The sequence below is a fragment of the Caretta caretta genome, chromosome 2, assembly GCF_965140235.1.
Source record: "Caretta caretta isolate rCarCar2 chromosome 2, rCarCar1.hap1, whole genome shotgun sequence".
Classification (NCBI taxonomy): domain Eukaryota; kingdom Metazoa; phylum Chordata; order Testudines; family Cheloniidae; genus Caretta; species Caretta caretta.
The window spans coordinates 201,072,143-201,090,135 of record NC_134207.1 but is presented as its reverse complement, the minus strand read 5'-3'; the positions used below and the strand labels follow the sequence as shown (position 1 = coordinate 201,090,135).

The following is a 17,993-nucleotide window of genomic DNA, read 5'->3' as shown; positions in this document are numbered from 1 at the left end:
ACTGTTTAAGATTCCAAATAATTAGATAAGATAGATAAGATAGACTTAAAAATCACAACCATAGAGTTAGAATAAAATACCTGAAAAATCAGTTTTTCCTAAACCGCAGGGCCAGAAGTCACATCATAGTCACTTTAGGCAGCATTCTCTGAACTGGTAAATTTACTAGAATTTAGTAATTTACCACTGCATGCCATCTGATTGTGTAGCATCAAGGGAAAAGCTAAATCCCTCCTTCCCTGCCTTATGTGAGTGGTCTTGATAATAAGTCACCAGGACCAGATGGTATTCACCCAAGAGTTCTGAAGGAACTCAAATGTGAAATCGCAGAACTACTAACTGTAGTCGGTAACCTATCATTTAAATCAGCTTCTGTACCAAATGACTGGAGGATAGCAAATGTGACACCAAGTTTTAAAAAGGGCTCACAGAGGTGATCCCGGCAATTACAGGCCGGCAAGCCTGACTTCAGTACCAGACAAACTGGTTGAAACTATAGTAAAGAACAAAATTGTCAGAACATAATTTGTTGGGGGAAGAGTCAACATGGTTTTTGTGAAGGGAAATCATGCTCACCAATCTACTAGAATTCTTTGAGGGTGTGAACAAGCATGTGGACAAGGGGGATCCAGTGGATATAGTGTACTTAGATTTTCAGAAAGCCTTTGACAAGGTCCCTCCCTTAAGCAAAGCAAGCTGTCATGGGGTAAGAGGGAAGGTCCTCTCATGGACTGGTATCTGGTTAAAAGATAGGAAACAAAGGGTAGGAATAAATGGTCAGTTTTCAGAATGGAGAGAGGTAAATAGTGGTGTCCCCCAGGAGTCTGTACTGGGATCAGTCCTATTCAACATATTCATAAATGATCTGGAAAAAGCGGTAAACAGAGATGTGGTAAAATTTGCAGATGATACAAAACTACTCAAGATAGTTAAGCCCCAGGCAGACTGCGAAGAGCTACAAAAGGATCTCTCAAAACTGGGTGACTGGGGAACAAAATGGCAGCTGAAATTCAATGTTGATAAATGCAAAGTAATGCACATTGGAAAACATAATCCCAACTCTAAATATAAAATGATAGGGTCTAAATTAGCTGTTACCATTCAAGAAAGGGATCTTGGAGTCATTGTGGATAGTTCTCTGAAATCATCCACTCAATGTGCAGCAGCAGTCAAAAAAGCAAACAGAATGTTGGGCATCATTAAGAAAGGGATAGATAATAAGACAGAAAATATCATAATGCCTCTATATAACTCCATGATCTGTCCACATCTGAATATTGCACGCAGATGTGGTCGCCCAATCTCCCAAAAGATATGTTGGAATTGGAAAAGGTACCAAAAAGGGCAACAAAAATTATTAGGGGTATGGAACGGCTTCTGTATGAGGAGGGATTAATAAAACTGAGACTTTTCAGCTTGGAAAAGAGATGACTAAGGGGTGGGGGAATATGATAGAGGTCGATAAAATCATGACTGGTGTGGAGGAAGTTGTCAAGGGTCCTTCCCCACTCTGAACTCTAGGGTACAGATGTGGGGACCTGCATGAAAAACCTCCTAAGCTTATCTTTACCAGCTTAGGTCAAAACTTCCCCAAGGTACAAAATATTCCACCCGTCGTCCTTGGATTGGCCGCTACCACCACCAAACTAATACTGGTTACTGGGGAAGAGCTGTTTGGACGCGTCTTTCCCCCCAAAATACTTCCTAAAACCTTGCACTCCACTTCCTGGACAAGGTTTGGTAAAAAGCCTCACCAATTTGCCTAGGTGACTACAGACCCAGACCCTTGGATCTTAAGAACAATGAACAATCCTCCCAACACTTGCACCCCCCCTTTCCTGGGAAATGTTGAATAAAAAGCCTCACCAATTTGCATAGGTGACCACAGACCCAAACCCTTGGATCTGAGAACAATGACAAAGCATTCAGTTTTCTTACAAGAAGACTTTTAATAAAAATAGAAGTAAATAGAAGTAAAGAAATCCCCCCTGTAAAATCAGGATGGTAGATATCTTACAGGGTAATTAGATTCAAAAACATAGAGAACCCCTCTAGGCAAAACCTTAAGTTACAAAAAAGATACACAGACAGAAATAGTTATTCTATTCAGCACAATTCTTTTCTCAGCCATTTAAAGAAATCATAATCTAACACATACCTAGCTAGATTACTTACTAAAAGTTCTAAGACTCCATTCCTGGTCTATCCCCTGCAGAAACCAGCATACAGACACACAAACCCTTTGTTTCTCTCCCTCCTCCCAGCTTTTGAAAGTATCTTGTCTCCTCATTGGTCATTTTGGTCAGGTGTCAGCGAGGTTACCTTTAGCTTCTTAACCCTTTACAGGTGAGAGGAGCTTTCCCCTGGCCAGAAGGGATTTCAAAGGGGTTTACCCTTCCCTTTATATTTATGACAGAAGTAAATAAGGAACTGTTATTTTTTCCTTCTCATAAATACAAGAACTTGGGATGACTAAAGGAAATTAATAGGCAACAGATTTAAAACAAACAAAAGGAAATGTTCTTCACACAATGCAGTCAGTCTGTGGAACTCTTTGCCAGAGGATGTTGTGAAGGCCAAGACTATAACAGGGTTCAAAAAAAACTAGATAAGTTCATGGAGGATAGGTCCATCAATAGCTATTAGCCAGGATGGGCAGGGTTGATGTCCCTAGCCTCTGTTTGCAAGAAGCTGGGAATGAGTGATAGGGGATGGATCACTTGATGATTACCTGTTCTGTTCATTACCTCTGGGACACCTGGCATTGGCCACTGTCGGAAGACAGGATACTGGGCAAGATGGGCCTTTGGTCTGACCCAATATGGCCGTTCTTATGAGAGGAAAATGCTAGCACAATAACCCTGTAAACCATCCAATCCAATTACATCTGTTTGGGGTATATATATATATATATATATATAAACCTCTCTCCCCCAGGGTGGGAGAGATGCAGTGATGGTGAAACCATAACTACATAGATGGATTCACACAGACATTTCAGCTGTGGAGTAGGGCATGGTACTTGTAGAGGCTACCACTGCCTCTGGATTGTAGTAAAGGCCATAAAGCTGCAATTCCGTTGGCTGATAGAAGATATTTTTTCACATTTAAGCCCCTCCCCTTACCCTCCCCCCCCCAGACCTCTCAGCATACAGCCCTTTTATTCTGACTATGCACTGGGGACAGTATTTTTCTCTTAATGAGCCTTTGACACCTGATGTACATGTGTACAAAATAAACATTCTATCACAAAGGAGCTTATTTGTTATATTTCTGTCTCTCATTGCAAAATCCGAGATGAAGTTTCAGCAAGTTAAAAAAAATTAAGCACTTACATTTTTGCCAGCATTTCTTTATATATCATTCTGCTAGAATTGCTCCAAAATTAGTTCACAAAAAGCAAAAACAAAACGCAAAAGAATCTCTTCTCATTCTGTCATGATTTATTAAATTAGATGTGATCTTCTACACAACTGACCATTTCAGACTTTACCGCTCTACCCTACCAGATGGGTCTTTGCGTCTCTGAAGTCATCAAGAACCAGCTCTTAGCACTATCCTGAAACCTTGACTAAACATAAGCATAATGCACTCTTTCCCACCCACCCCCGATTCAGCAATACATTTCTGCATCTACTGAATGGCTTGTATAGTCCATCAAGCAGTGGAACAATACATCACCTCTTCCTTCTCATATCCTTCAATTTCCTCACATACACACTCTTCCACCACCTGTATCACTTCACCACCAAGGTCTGCTTTCTTTACTCTCTTTATCTTTTGTAGCTCCTTTTCATTTTAAAGATCACTTTGCCTTAATTCTTTATTATTTTCTTTTTTTTTGAGAGTTGATGTGAAACTATTGTAATTAAATTCAAAAGCAGTTTATTTTTGCCTGATTTGGGGTTTCAAAATAACTCCAAACTTTGACCCAAGTTTCCAGCAAAATCAGTATTTTGTAGAGAAATTTAAAAAGTTCCACTCAGAAGATAGCCCCTGAAAAGTTAAATCATCAGCTTACCTGGAGTCCTATTAACTATTACAAATTGCTAATTAATAAGAGCTTCTCCAGTCCACCACTACAACTCATGAAATAAAATGTGCAATGACTCAAATAATGTTTAAGATTGCCAGGCAATTATATAATTCTTGCGCTTTGTTAAAACTGTCAATTAAGATATTAAGCTATTATAAATCTTTATGTTTGTGACCATACTGCCTAGGAACCCTAATAAGGAATCCAGGTCCCACTGGGTTAAGCATTGTACATAACCAAAAGACAGTCTCTGCCCCAAAGAACTAACTGATTAAAAACTTCCAGTTTGAAATGAACTGTTCTTTAAACTAATTCAGTATGACAGGACTGTTTTGAAGCACTAGGGTGTCTTACTCAAACTAATTTTCCCTTTCTTTCATTTTGTTGATGCTTATGTTTTACAACTGTTTGTTCAGCACAGAAACAGAACAAAAGATCACATTTATCTTCAGTGAGTGACAGAAAACAAAATATTTCTATGACTGGCATGCTGACTCTCAGACAGGTTTCAGAGTAACAGCCGTGTTAGTCTGTATTCACAAAAAGAAAAGGAGTACTTGTGGCACCTTAGAGACTAACCAATTTATTTGAGCATGAGCTTTCGTGAGCTACAGCTCACTTCATCGGATGCATACCGTGGAAACTGCAGCAGACATTATATACACACAGAGATCATGAAACAATACCTCCTCCCACCCCACTGTCCTGCTGGTAATAGCTTATCTAAAGTGATCATCAAGTTGGGCCATTTCCAGCACAAATCCGGGTTTTCTCACCCTCCACCCCCCACCACACAAACTCACTCTCCTACTGGTAATAACCCATCCAAAGTGACAACTCTCTTCACAATGTGCATGATAGTATAGCTATTAATTTCTTTCCTTTCAGCTATACATATTGTCAAGGCTGAATCCCCAGTCTGTCACCTCGAGTGCAGAAGGTAGGGACCGGCACAGATTCTAAAAATTAATACTGGCCACTCCAGGCTTGTATTGAACTCCCAAGGTTACAGCTTTTCTCTGACCTTGGCTTGGTAAATGCTGAGACCACCAAAATGCAAAAAAACCCTTTAGAACCCAGGAAGGAGCACTTGGGGATTTCTTCCTCGTGGAGTACCCTCAAGCCCTTTCCCCCTTCCCCCCAGGGAAGAGCTGAGAAAGAAAACAAAGGAAATTAGCTGTGGCTATCAGCTAATCAAACAACAGGCACAAACCTTTTAGGACACCAAAAACCCAATCCTGTTCTTGAAAAAGGTAAATTTTATTACAAACAAAAAGGGAAAAATTACATTTGGAACTCAGTCTTTTAGCTAGATCTTAAAAGAAACAATTACAAAAATTAAGCACCCCAAAGCAGGTTTCTTGGGAGTTCAGCTTAAAGGTTACAAGCAAACAAAAGCATCCAGGGTTAGCACAGAGGAGACCCACAAGCCTTTAAAAAATAAACAGAATAAACTTGATCATGTCTAGTTAAACATGCTGATCTACTTACACATTTGGAGTTCAGATAAGTAGTTCTAGGCATGATCTGATGATTTATGATCATACCTGGCTTAAAGCTGCTTATAGCATGGCTGCTCTGTCCCTCCAGCCCAGAGAACAACAGACAAAGGAAAAGTTTCTTTCCCCATTTTAAAAAGTTGTAGTCTTCCCATTGGCTCTTTTGGTCAGGGGCCCCGCTTTCTTCCCCCCTTTACCTGGGGGACTTCTTAACCTTTTACAGGTAAAGCAAGTAAAGAACAGCTACCAAGAGGGATTATACAGCTCATTGGCTGGCTGGGTGTTCATAAACGGGGACTACACCCCCCTTCATTTATTACACATATTCTTTAAAATCAATACATATCTGAAGTATCAAGTGAACTAAAACATCTTTTAAAATCATTCCATTTAAATCACATAAAAAATACAAACCACTTACATGATTGCCATGAAAATGAAAAAAATAAAACTGGGGGGGAAAGTCTCAATGGTAGTTATAGACACACATGCAGTCAACTAGCTGAAAAATAACTGCAGAAGTCCTTCCATAAAACTCAATTACAATTTTAGAAAACCATAACATTTATGAAAGGCCAAAGTGGCTTTCTTATTTTTCAAATACAAAGAAAAGTCAACCCATTTAATAAAGTCAATAAAAATGAAATTTGGAGATTACTAAGAGGATCAATTTAATGAAATTACCACCAAGTCTCAGCAAGAAGCCCAATAGAGTTGAAGACATTCTGACAAAATTTGTTTAAAAATGACTGAACTCTCAAGAGCCCAGAGCTGGATATTGTCACAGGAAACTGTTCCATTAGGACACTACCAGTTCATGTCATACGGCAAATCATACATACAAGATTCCCATTGGAAGGATCTTCTCCACAAATGGATCTCTGTATCTCACTTCACAGCAGTAGCATTCCCTCTGGCCCCAGGCACAGATAGAAGGAGAAAGCACATAGCGGGCAATCTGGGAACAACTGGAGGGAGGAATTGTGCATCATCTCCCCATATTCTCAGCCTCTAGTTATATTATGTTTCCATACTCCACCTGCCACTCGGTGGAGGTCCCACTCAAAGGACCCTTGAGTGAAGCCACATGCTATGGGAATCTTGCCAGCATTACTCAATATGAGTTATGCTGCTTGGAGGCCCAGAGTCAACTCAAAAGAGAAGGTTCAGAGTAACAGCCGTGTTAGTCTGTATTCGCAAAAAGAAAAGGAGTACTTGTGGCACCTTAGCCCTGGTCTACACTAGGACTTTAGGTCGAATTTAGCAGCGTTAAATCGATTTAAACCTGCACCCGTCCACACAATGAAGCCCTTTATTTCGACTTAAAGGGCTCTTAAAATCGATTTCCTTACTCCACCCCTGACAAGTGGATTAGCGCTTAAATCGACGTTGCCGGCTCGAATTTGGGGTACTGTGGACACAATTCGATGGTATTGGCCTCCGGGAGCTATCCCAGAGTGCTCCATTCTGACCGCTCTGGACAGCGCTCTCAACTCAGATGCACTGGCCAGGTAGACAGGAAAAGAACCGCGAACTTTTGAATCTCATTTCCTGTTTGGCCAGCGTGGCAAGCTGCAGGTGACCATGCAGAGCTCATCAGCAGAGGTGACCATGATGGAGTCCCAGAATCGCAAAAGAGCTCCAGCATGGACTGAACGGGAGGTACGGGATCTGATCGCTGTTTGGGGAGAGGAATCCGTGCTATCAGAACTCCGTTCCAGTTTTCGAAATGCCAAAACCTTTCTGAAAATCTCCCAGGGCATGAAGGACAGAGGCCATAACAGGGACCCGAAGCAGTGCCGCGTGAAACTGAAGGAGCTGAGGCAAGCCTACCAGAAAACCAGAGAGGCGAACAGCCGCTCTGGGTCAGAGCCCCAAACATGCCGCTTCTATGATGAGCTGCATGCCATTTTAGGGGGTTCAGCCACCACTACCCCAGCCGTGTTGTTTGACTCCTTCAATGGAGATGGAGGCAATACAGAAGTAGGTTTTGGGGACGAAGAAGATGATGAGGAGGAGGAGGTTGTAGATAGCTCACAGCAAGCAAGCGGAGAAACCGGTTTTCCCGACAGCCAGGAACTGTTTCTCACCCTAGACCTGGAGCCAGTACCCCCCGAACCCACCCAAGGCTGCCTCCTGGACTCAGCAGGCGGAGAAGGGACCTCTGGTGAGTGTACCTTTTAAAATGCTATACATGGTTTAAAAGCAAGCATGTGAAAGGATTACTTTGCCCTGGCATTTGCGGTTCTGCCTTTGCAAAAGGTTTCTGGGGAGGGCAGCCTTATTTCGTCCTTCATGGTAGGACACTTTACCACTCCAGGCCAGCAACACGTACTGGGGAATCACTGTAGAACAAAGCATTGCAGTGTATGTTTGCTGGCATTCAACCAAAATCATGCGGTGGGAGGAGGCAAAATGCGACCTTGTAACGAAAGCACATGTGCTATGTATGTAATGTTAACAGCAAGGTTTACCCTGAAAGAGTGTAGCCACTGTTTTATAAAATGTGTCTTTTTAAATACCGCTGTCCCTTTTTTTTTCTCCACCAGCTGCATGTGTTTCAGTGATCACAGGATCTTCTCCTTCCCAGAGGCTAGTGAAGCTTAGAAAGAAAAAAAAACGCACTCGCGATGAAATGTTCTCCGAGCTCATGCTGTCCTCCCACACTGACAGAGCACAGACGAATGCGTGGAGGCAAATAATGTCAGAGTGCAGGAAAGCACAAAATGACCGGGAGGAGAGGTGGAGGGCTGAAGAGAGTAAGTGGCGGGCTGAAGAGAGTAAGTGGCGGGCTGAAGACAGGGCTGAAGCTCAAAGGTGGCGGCAGCGTGATGAGAGGAGGCAGGATTCAATGCTGAGGCTGCTGCAGGACCAAACCAGTATGCTCCAGTGTATGGTTGAGCTGCAGCAAAGGCAGCTGGAGCACAGACTGCCACTGCAGCCCCTCTGTAACCAACCGCCCTCCTCCCCAAGTTCCATAGCCTCCACACCCAGACGCCCAAGAACGCGGTGGGGAGGCCTCCGGCCAACCAGCCACTCCCCCACAGAGGATTGCCCAAAAAAAAGAAGGCTGTCATTCAATAAATTTTAAAGTTGTAAACTTTTAAAGTGCTGTGCTTAAAGTGCTGTGTGGCATTTTCCTTCCCTCCTCCACCACCCCTCCTGGGATACCTTGGTAGTCATCCCCCTATTTGTGTGATGAATGAATAACGAATGCATGACTGTGAAGCAGCAATGACTTTATTGGCTCTGCAAGCAATGATTAAAGGGAGGAGGGGAGGGTGGTTAGCTTACAGGGAAGTAGAGTGAACCAAGGGGTGGGGGGGTTCATCAAGGAGAAACAAACAGAACTTTCACACCGTAGCCTGGCCAGTCATAAAACTGTTTTTCAAAGCTTCTCTGATGCGTACCGCGCCCTCCTGTGCTCTTCTAACCGCCCTGGTGTCTGGCTGCGCGTAACCAGCAGCTAGGCGATTTGCCTCAACCTCCCACCCCGCCATAAACGTCTCCCCCTTACTCTCACAGATATTGTGGAGCACACAGCAAGCAGTAATAACAGTGGGAATATTGGTTTCGCTGAGGTCTAAGCGAGTCAATAAACTGCGCCAGCGCGCCTTTAAACGTCCAAATGCACATTCTACCACCATTCTGCACTTGCTCAGCCTGTAGTTGAACAGCTCCTGACCACTGTCCAGGCTGCCTGTGTACGGCTTCATGAGCCATGGCATTAAGGGGTAGGCTGGGTCCCCAAGGATACATATAGGCATTTCAACATCCCCAACAGTTATTTTCTGGTCTGGGAATAAAGTCCCTTCCTGCAGCTTTTGAAACAGACCAGAGTTCCTGAAGATGCGAGCATCATGCACCTTTCCCGGCCATCCCACGTTGATGTTGGTGAAACGTCCCTTGTGATCCACCAGAGCTTGCAGCACTATCGAAAAGTACCCCTTGCGGTTTATGTACTCGGCGGCTTGGTGCTCCGGTGCCAAGATAGGGATATGGGTTCCATCTATAGCCCCACCACAGTTAGGGAATCCCATTGCAGCAAAGCCATCCACTATGACCTGCACATTTCCCAGGGTCACTACCCTTGATATCAGCAGATCTTTGATTGCGTGGGCTACTTGCATCACAGCAGCCCCCACAGTAGATTTGCCCACTCCAAATTGATTCCCAACTGACCGGTAGCTGTCTGGCGTTGCAAGCTTCCACAGGGCTATCGCCACTCGCTTCTCAACTGTGAGGGCTGCTCTCATCTTGGTATTCATGCGCTTCAGGACAGGGGAAAGCAAGTCACAAAGTTCCATGAAAGTGCCCTTACGCATGCGAAAGTTTCGTAGCCACTGGGAATCGTCCCAGACCTGCAACACTATGCGGTCCCACCAGTCTGTGCTTGTTTCCCGAGCCCAGAATCGGCGTTCCACAGCATGAACCTGCCCCATTAGCACCATGATGCATGCATTGTCAGGGCCCATGCTTTCAGAGAAATCTGTGTCCATGTCCTGATCACTCACGGGACCGCGCTGACGTCGCCTCCTCGCCCGGTATCGCGTTGCCATGTTCTGGTGCTGCATATACTGCTGAATAATGCGTGTGGTGGTTAATGTGCTCCTAATTGCCAAAGTGAGCTGAGCGGGCTCCATGCTTGCCGTGGTATGGCGTCCGCACAGAAAAAAGGCGCGGAACGATTGTCTGCCGTTGCTCTGACGGAGGGAGGGGCGACTGACGACACGGCTTACAGGGTTGGCTTCAGGAAGCTAAAATCAACAAAGGGGGTGCCTGTACATCAAGGAGTATTTCAGGCAGGACTGCACGGAGGGTTCCAATAAGAAATGGTGCACCTAAGTTATCGTTGTTATTGGAACAAGGAGGTTAGCCTGGCCTCTGATTGATACATGGCTAGATTTACCTCGCTGCACCTTCTCTGTGAGTGACTGCAGTGTGACCTAGAGGAATGAGTCCCCTAGACAGGGGAGGAGGCAAATGAGTACAAAACAAATCTGGTCTATTTCTTGTTTTGACCCACTCCATCTATCTTTTACATCTTTGGCTGGCAGCAGACGGTGCAGAAGGACTGCATGCCATCCACATCTCATGGCTGCTCGGCAGAAGATGGTACAGTACGCCTGCTAGCCATCCCCATCTCTTGCCTGCCTGGCAGAAGATGGTGCAATACGACTGCTAGCAATCCTCATCTCTTGCCTGCCTGGCAGAAGATGGTACAGTACGACTGCTAGCAGTCCGTATCGCCTGCCTGCTCACCATAAGACGGTTCAATAGGACTGACTGCAGGACTAAAGAGAATGACCTGGTCAAGTCACTCCAAATTTAGTCCCTGCGCCCATGTCTGCCCAGGCGCTCCCAGCCGACGCGGCCAGGAGCACCTCGGACACGATGAGGACGACTACCAATCGTATTGCACCGTCTGCTGCCAGAAGGCAAGGGGTTGCTGCTACTGTGCAGCAAAGCCGTACCGCGTCTGCCAGCACCCAGGAGACATAGGGTGACGGTTACCTGAGCGGGCTCCATGCTTGCTGTGGTATGGCGTCTGCACAGGTAACTCAGGAAAAAAGGCGCGAAATGATTGTCTGCCCTTGCTTTCACGGAGGGAGGGAGGGAATGGGGGCCTGACGACACGTACCCAGAACCACCTGCGACAATGTTTTAGCCCCATCAGAGCGCTCCATTGTGACTGCTCTGGACAGCACTCTCAGATGCCCGATTGTTTGCCATTGCTCTGACGCTGGGAGGGGCGCTTACAGGGTTGGCTTCAGGGAGCTAAAATCAACAAAGGGGGTGGCTTTACATCAAGGAGTATTTCAGGCAGGACTTCACAGAGGGTTCCAATAAGAAATGGTGCACCTAAGTTATTGTCCTTATTGGAGCAAGAAGGTTAGCCTGGCCTCTGATTGATACATGGCTAGATTTACCTCGCTGCACCTTGACTGCAGTGTGATCTAGAAGAATGAGTCCCCTAGACAGGGGAGGGGGGGGAAGCAAATGAGTACAAAACAAATCTGGTCTATTTCTTGTTTTGACCCACTCCATCTATCTTTTACATCTTTGGCTGGCAGCAGACGGTGCAGAAGTACTGCATGCCATCCACATCTCATGACTGCTCGGCAGAAGATGGTACAGCACGACTGCTAGCAGTCCGTATCGCCTGCCCGCTCACCATAAGACGGTTCAATAGGACTGACTGCAGGACTAAAGAGAATGACCTGGTCAAGTCACTCCAAATTTAGTCCCTGTGCCCATGTCTGCCCAGGCGCTCCTGATCGACCTCACAGAGGCGACCAGGAGCACCTCAGACATGACGATGACGGCTACCAGTCGTACTGTACCGTCTGCTGCCACAAGGCAAGGGGTTGCTGCTACTGTGTAGCAATGCCGTACCGCGTCTGCCAGCACCCAGGAGACATAGGGTGACGGTTACCTGAGCGGGCTCCATGCTTGCCATGGTATGGCGTCTGCACAGGTAACTCAGGAAAAAAGGCGCGAAATGATTGTCTGCCCTTGCTTTCACGGGGGGAGGGAGGGAACGGGAGGCTGACGATATGTACCCAGAACCACCCGCGACAATGTTTTAGCCCCATCAGGCATTGGGATCTCAACCCAGAATTCCAATGGGCAGCGGAGACTGCGGGAACTGTGGGATAGCTACCCACAGTGCAACGCTCCGGAAGTCGACGCTTGCCTCGGTACTGTGGAAGCGCTCCGCCGAGTTAATGCACTTAATGCACTTAGAGCATTTTCTGTGGGGACACACACACTCGAATTTATAAAACCGATTTCTAAAAAAACGACTTCTATAAATTCGACCTTATTCCGTAGTGTAGACATACCCTTAGAGACTAACCAATTTATTTGAGCATAAGCTTTCGTGAGCGACAGCTCACTTCATCGGATGCATACTGTGGAAAGTATAGAAGATGTTTGTATACACACAAAGCATGAAAAAATCATTAAGTGGGTGTTTACCACTACAAAAGGTTTTCTCTCCCCCCACCCCACTCTCCTGCTGGTAATAGCTTATGTAAAGTGATCACTCTCCTTACAATGTGTATGATAATCAAGGTGGGCCATTTCCAGCACAAATCTAGGGTTTAACAAGAACATCTGGGAGGGGGGGAGGAAAAAACAAGGGGAAATAGGTTACCTTGCATAATGACTTAGCCACTCCCAGTCTCTATTCAAGCCTAAGTTAATTGTAGATTAATAGATTGATAGAGCCAGAAGAGTTCCCAGAAGTCACCTACTACAGGACAGGCCTAACAAAGAAAATAACAGAACGCCACTAGCCATCATCTTCAGCCCCCAACTAAAACCCCTCCAACGCATTATTAAGGATCTACAACCTATCCTGAAGGATGACCCAGCACTCTCACAAATCTTGGGAGACAGGCCAGTCCTTGCCAGAGACAGCCCCCCAACCTGAAGCAAATACTCACCAGCAACCACATACCACACAACAGAACCACTAACCCAGGAACCTATCCTTACAACAAAGCCCGTTGCCAACTGTGCGCACATATCTATTCAGGGGACACCATGGGCCTAATAACATCAGCCACACTATCAGAGGCTCGTTCATCTGCACATCTACCAATGTGATATATGCCATCATGTGCCAGCAATGCCCCTCTGCCATGTACATTGGTCAAACTGGACAGTCTCTACGTAAAAGAATAAATGGACACAAATCAGACGTCAAGAATTATAACATTCATAAACCAGTCGGAGAACACTTCAATCTCTCTGGTCACGCGATTACAGACATGAAAGTTGCGATATTACAACAAAAAAACTTCAAAACCAGATTCCAGCGAGAGACTGTTGAATTGGAATTCATTTGCAAATTGGATACAATTAGGCTTGAATAGAGACTGGGAGTGGCTAAGTCATTATGCAAGGTAACCTATTTCCCCTTGTTTTTTCCTCCCCCCCTCCCCTCAGATGTTCTTGTTAAACCCTGGATTTGTGCTGGAAATGGCCCACCTTGATTATCATACACATTGTAAGGAGAGTGATCACTTTACATAAGCTATTACCAGCAGGAGAGTGGGGTGGGGGGAGAGAAAACCTTTTGTAGTGGTAAACACCCATTTTTTCATGCTTTGTGTGTATAAAAAGATCTTCTATACTTTCCACAGTATGCATCCGATGAAGTGAGCTGTAGCTCACAAAAGCTTATGCTCAGATAAATTGGTTAGTCTCTAAGGTGCCACAAGTAGTCCTTCAAAAGAGAAGGACTTTCTTCGGGATGGTTCTGATTTTCTGTGTATCCGTGGAGATGGACTGGCTTTACAAATGGCATCCACAGCCTGGTTTCAGGTGGAAAATCTTTGTGGGATAGGACAACAAGTCTTTTATATTTTTAATGCACAGTGAAATAAACAGATATGGATTGACAATCTAAACTTGACCACATTTTGATATTGTTATAAGCAAGAGAATGGTTAAGGCACTGATAGTGTCTATGGTTCCCTGTGTGAGCAAATGGAAATTCAGCACAGAGAACCAAATTCTGAGGTAAGTTACACTAATGTAAAGCCAAAGTAAATCCACTGATTTCACAGAAGCTACTCTGAATCAATGCTCGCATAACTAGATCAAAATCTGGCCAAAAGTTTGCAATTTTCTTAGCTTTTTAAATGTTTTTTTCCATTCAACCTTCATTAGTACTGGGCTGAATGATTTGACATAGTTCTTAAAATACAGCCTTGCCCTTGTGAGACAGTGCAGCTAGAATATCAGCAACAGCAAAAACTTTGTGAACATTTGGACAAAGCACCAGTTCCAGAAATTAAATGAAGAAACAACCTTTTTCTCCTCATCTTCTTAGCACTGGCCCTCACAAACTGATAGCACAAAGATACTGAATAGCAGGAGATGCTCACAATTCATCTTTCAGCTTAGAACACTAAATCTGGATGTGACATGTGAAAACATAAGTTCTCAAATAAAATAACAAGCACTATCAGGACACAATGATTGAAGTGAGTGTTTTTTATTTGACAGTCTAAGGATAATAGATAGTGTATAAAGAATTCCTACAAAACCTTATACAAGATCCCATGCTTTTAATGAGCTTTTGAAGGAAATTTCGATAGGAAGATTTAATAGTAAATCAGCACTCCTTGTTAAAGATACAAACTGGGAAGCTACATCTGTCATACAATATTTCTTAGTAAATGCTATATAATGAAATCACTGTTTTACCCACTAAGGGATATTTTCCAACTGAAATGCATGAAAGTTTGTTTCTCCCAGTTTCCACCATTTCCCCTAAGATGGTAATGTGGTGTAAGGAAATGACAGAACAGAAAGGAAATATTAGAAACCAGACAAAAGTATGTGGAGCAACACATCTCCCTTTTTCTAATTCATCTTTACTCCAGTTTGCTGATGCTTTTGTAAAATTCAATCAGAGTGAAAGTCTCTTGGGCTCTGTGCAGGTAGAGAAGGTGGAGTGCAGAGAAGTTGAAGTGGTCCATAGATTCCAAGGCCAGAAGGGATCATCTAGTCTGACCTCCAGTGTAACACAGGCCACAGAACTTCCCCCCAAAATTCCCAGAACAGACCTTTTAGAAAAACAAATCTTGATTTAAAAATTGACAGCAATGGAGAATACACCACAATTTTTGGTTAAACTGTTCCAATGGTTAATTATTCTCACAGTTAAAAATGTATGCTATATTTCCAATCTGAATGTGTCCAGCTTCAACTTCCAGCCACTGGATCATATTATACCTTTCTCTGCTAGACTGAAGTGTGCATTGTCAAATATTTGCTCCCATGTGGAAACAAATAGACTTATAGACTGATCAAGTCAACCCTTAATTTTCTCTTTGTTGAGCTAAATATATAGATCTCCTTGATTCTGTCACTATAAGGCATGTTTTCTAATTCTTTAACCATTCTAGTGGCTAATCTCTGACCTTCTCTCATTTATCAATATCCTTCTTGAATTGCGGACACCAGAAATGCATACAGTATTCCAGCAGCAGTGCCAAATGCAGCAGTAAAATATCCTTCCTACTCCTATTCGAGATTCCCCTCTTTACGCATCCAAGGATTTCAATAGACCTTTTGGCCACAGCATCACACTGGGAGCTCATGTTCTGCTGTTCTTTTTCAGAGTCACGGCTTCCCAGGAAAGCGTCTCCCATCATGTAAGTATGGCCTAGATTCTTTGTTCCTAGATGTATACATCTACAATTTAGTCATATTAAAACACATATTGTTTGCTTGCACGCAACTGACCAAGTGAAATCCACGCACTCCAACCAGTTCTTCACATACACACACATACACCCCACTTCCTGCAACTGTTGTTCCAGGTGATGGGCAGGTAAAATATGTCATTAAGATAAGGGTAAGTTTGATAATATTAACATTAATGGACTTTTGTAATTTTTTAAAAAATAAACCTTATTAAGGCTCTATCCTAACCAACCCTCTCTATATATAAAGATTTCCAGTAGCCCTCCCTCAAAATGTATCACAGATCATAGATCACCACCCTCTCCAACAAAATACTTTATGCTACCTTACAAAGTACTAAAGAACATGTCTATATAGGACTGGAACTCTACACTCACCAGATTATCCCTCCATTATAGTCCCAAGGCATCTTACTTTCATACAAACCAGAGATTATACCTCTGCCTCATTCACCATCCAATTACAAACCAAAACAACCACTAAACCCTCTGCACCCTCCTGAAATAGGGAGGATGCTATACTATGTTCTTTTTATGTCGCAATACAAATTGAAAAATACATACCCCCCCCACAGGCTACCCATCTCTCTGTGCCCTGTCTACCTTATACATAGAACAAATAGAAGCCCAGTGCTAGTTTAAACCTAAGCAGACGGACATTACAAAGCAGGGGGTTGGACTAGATGACCTTCTGGGGTCCCTTCCAACCCTGATATTCTATGATTCTATGATTCTATGATTGGGAAAACATTGAAAAAGAGATTGGTTTTCTCAGTATGGTACTCATGACCCACCACAGTGCTGTAGTTCATGTACTTTACCAGAGCAGAACTGCATTTCAAATAACAAGTAAGGAAAATCCCTAGTGTAGATGAAGAGGGTGGGAAAGGATATTTTGGGCAGAGGTAAGGCTGGCAATGAAGATTTAATTTCAAATTCCAGTATTTTCAAGTATTTAGCATTTTTTTTAACAGCATCTATTCTTGTGTGTGTCTGAAACTTACTCTGTTTAAAGGTGGGGTTTTTTTGGCCTGAAAACGAAATATGAACAAGAAATGACTATAAAGCAGGAACAACATTTCTATTTAAAGATTCAGCTAAAGATAGTTATACTGGTGAAGTACAATATTGTTTGCCCTGTGTGGTGCCCTGTATACACCTGACATGTAATAAATCCTATTTTAGATTGAAGGTAGAGAGCTTCAACAGTTTGTACAAATGCTATTCGTGGCTTGTCACCATATAGTCATTTTCTCCATTTGTTGTAGCCTGTGCTGCACTCAGCTTTTCCCATTATTTGGTAAAGTGGCTAGAGTATCACTATCACCGGACAAGCAAATGAGTTAAGGATGAGGCACAGGTGACCTAATGAAACCCAATTTCTACTCCTAGGGAACACTAATTGGTCCTCTTCATCTCATTCAAAAACCCACAGTTTAAAGAGCATAGCTCAGTATGACTATACTGTATGTTTTACTTCCAGTTTGATTTCTAATGGTATGTTTTTAAGTTATGTAACATTTATTTATAATTTTTAAGTAATTAATTGATTTGCTGCATGTTCTTCCTGACAGAGAAAAATCCATATTCCTCCATGGTGTGTCTCCAGCAGGTAGGTATGTGTAGATACATGCACAGTGAAAAACAAGCTGCATCCACACTGCAGGGTGTAGCTATATATATCAGTGAAAGGCTCTGGCCAGGGGAGGCAGCAGTGAAAGGTTGTATCTCCCGCCCTGGCTAGAGCCTTTCCCTACTGCCGGAGCCTTTCCCCGTGGCAGGGTAAGGCTCCAGTAGTAGGGAGCTGCTGGAGCCTTTCCCACTGCCAGAGTCCTTACCTGCAGCAGAGAGATACCAGACTCTTTCCCTCTGGTGAGGAAAGGCTCTAGCAGCGAGGAGCTGTCAGAGCCGTTCCCTCTTGCCACAGTTTTTCTTGCAGCATGGAAAGTTGAGTAGAGAACCATTACAGTAGGTACTCAGGTATATCCCCTTCAGGTATGTCCATATTCCACTCACTTATGCCGTACCTCACCATCTACAGTGCAAAATTAAACTTGTGCTGGGAGTTACCTCAGTACATACTCTAGAAACTGCCAAAAGAAGTGTGCACTATAGATGTATCCTCTGTTGAATCATAGACTCTGTTCAAATTGACGTCAATGGGGTTTCACCAGGGATGGCTTGGCCCAAAGTGTACACGGTCAAATTCTTCCACATAGACTCCAGTTATTT

At 43.7% G+C, this 17,993-nt stretch overlaps 2 protein-coding genes across 5 annotated transcripts in view; one reads left to right on the top strand and one right to left on the bottom strand.

The window, feature by feature from the left end:
* The window catches only part of ZNF385D (zinc finger protein 385D), a 631,463-nt gene that overhangs the window by 538,301 nt on the left and 75,169 nt on the right, over positions 1-17,993 (bottom strand). The gene's annotated exons all lie outside the window — the stretch shown is intronic.
* On the top strand, positions 7,120-8,635 carry LOC142071254 (uncharacterized). Its single transcript, XM_075126153.1, has 2 exons — positions 7,120-7,702; positions 8,085-8,635. Exons 1-2 carry the CDS (start codon positions 7,120-7,122, stop codon positions 8,624-8,626), a joined length of 1,125 nt encoding a protein of 374 aa, XP_074982254.1. The 3' UTR covers positions 8,627-8,635.

Excerpts from the sequence above, each read along its gene's own strand:
- LOC142071254 (XM_075126153.1), top strand. The coding sequence starts at position 7,120 with ATGCAGAGCTCATCAGCAGAGGTGACCATGATGGAGTCCCAGAATCGC. Across the intron at positions 7,703-8,084 it reads AGGCGGAGAAGGGACCTCTG|CTGCATGTGTTTCAGTGATC; the intron begins GTGAGTGTACCT and ends TTTCTCCACCAG.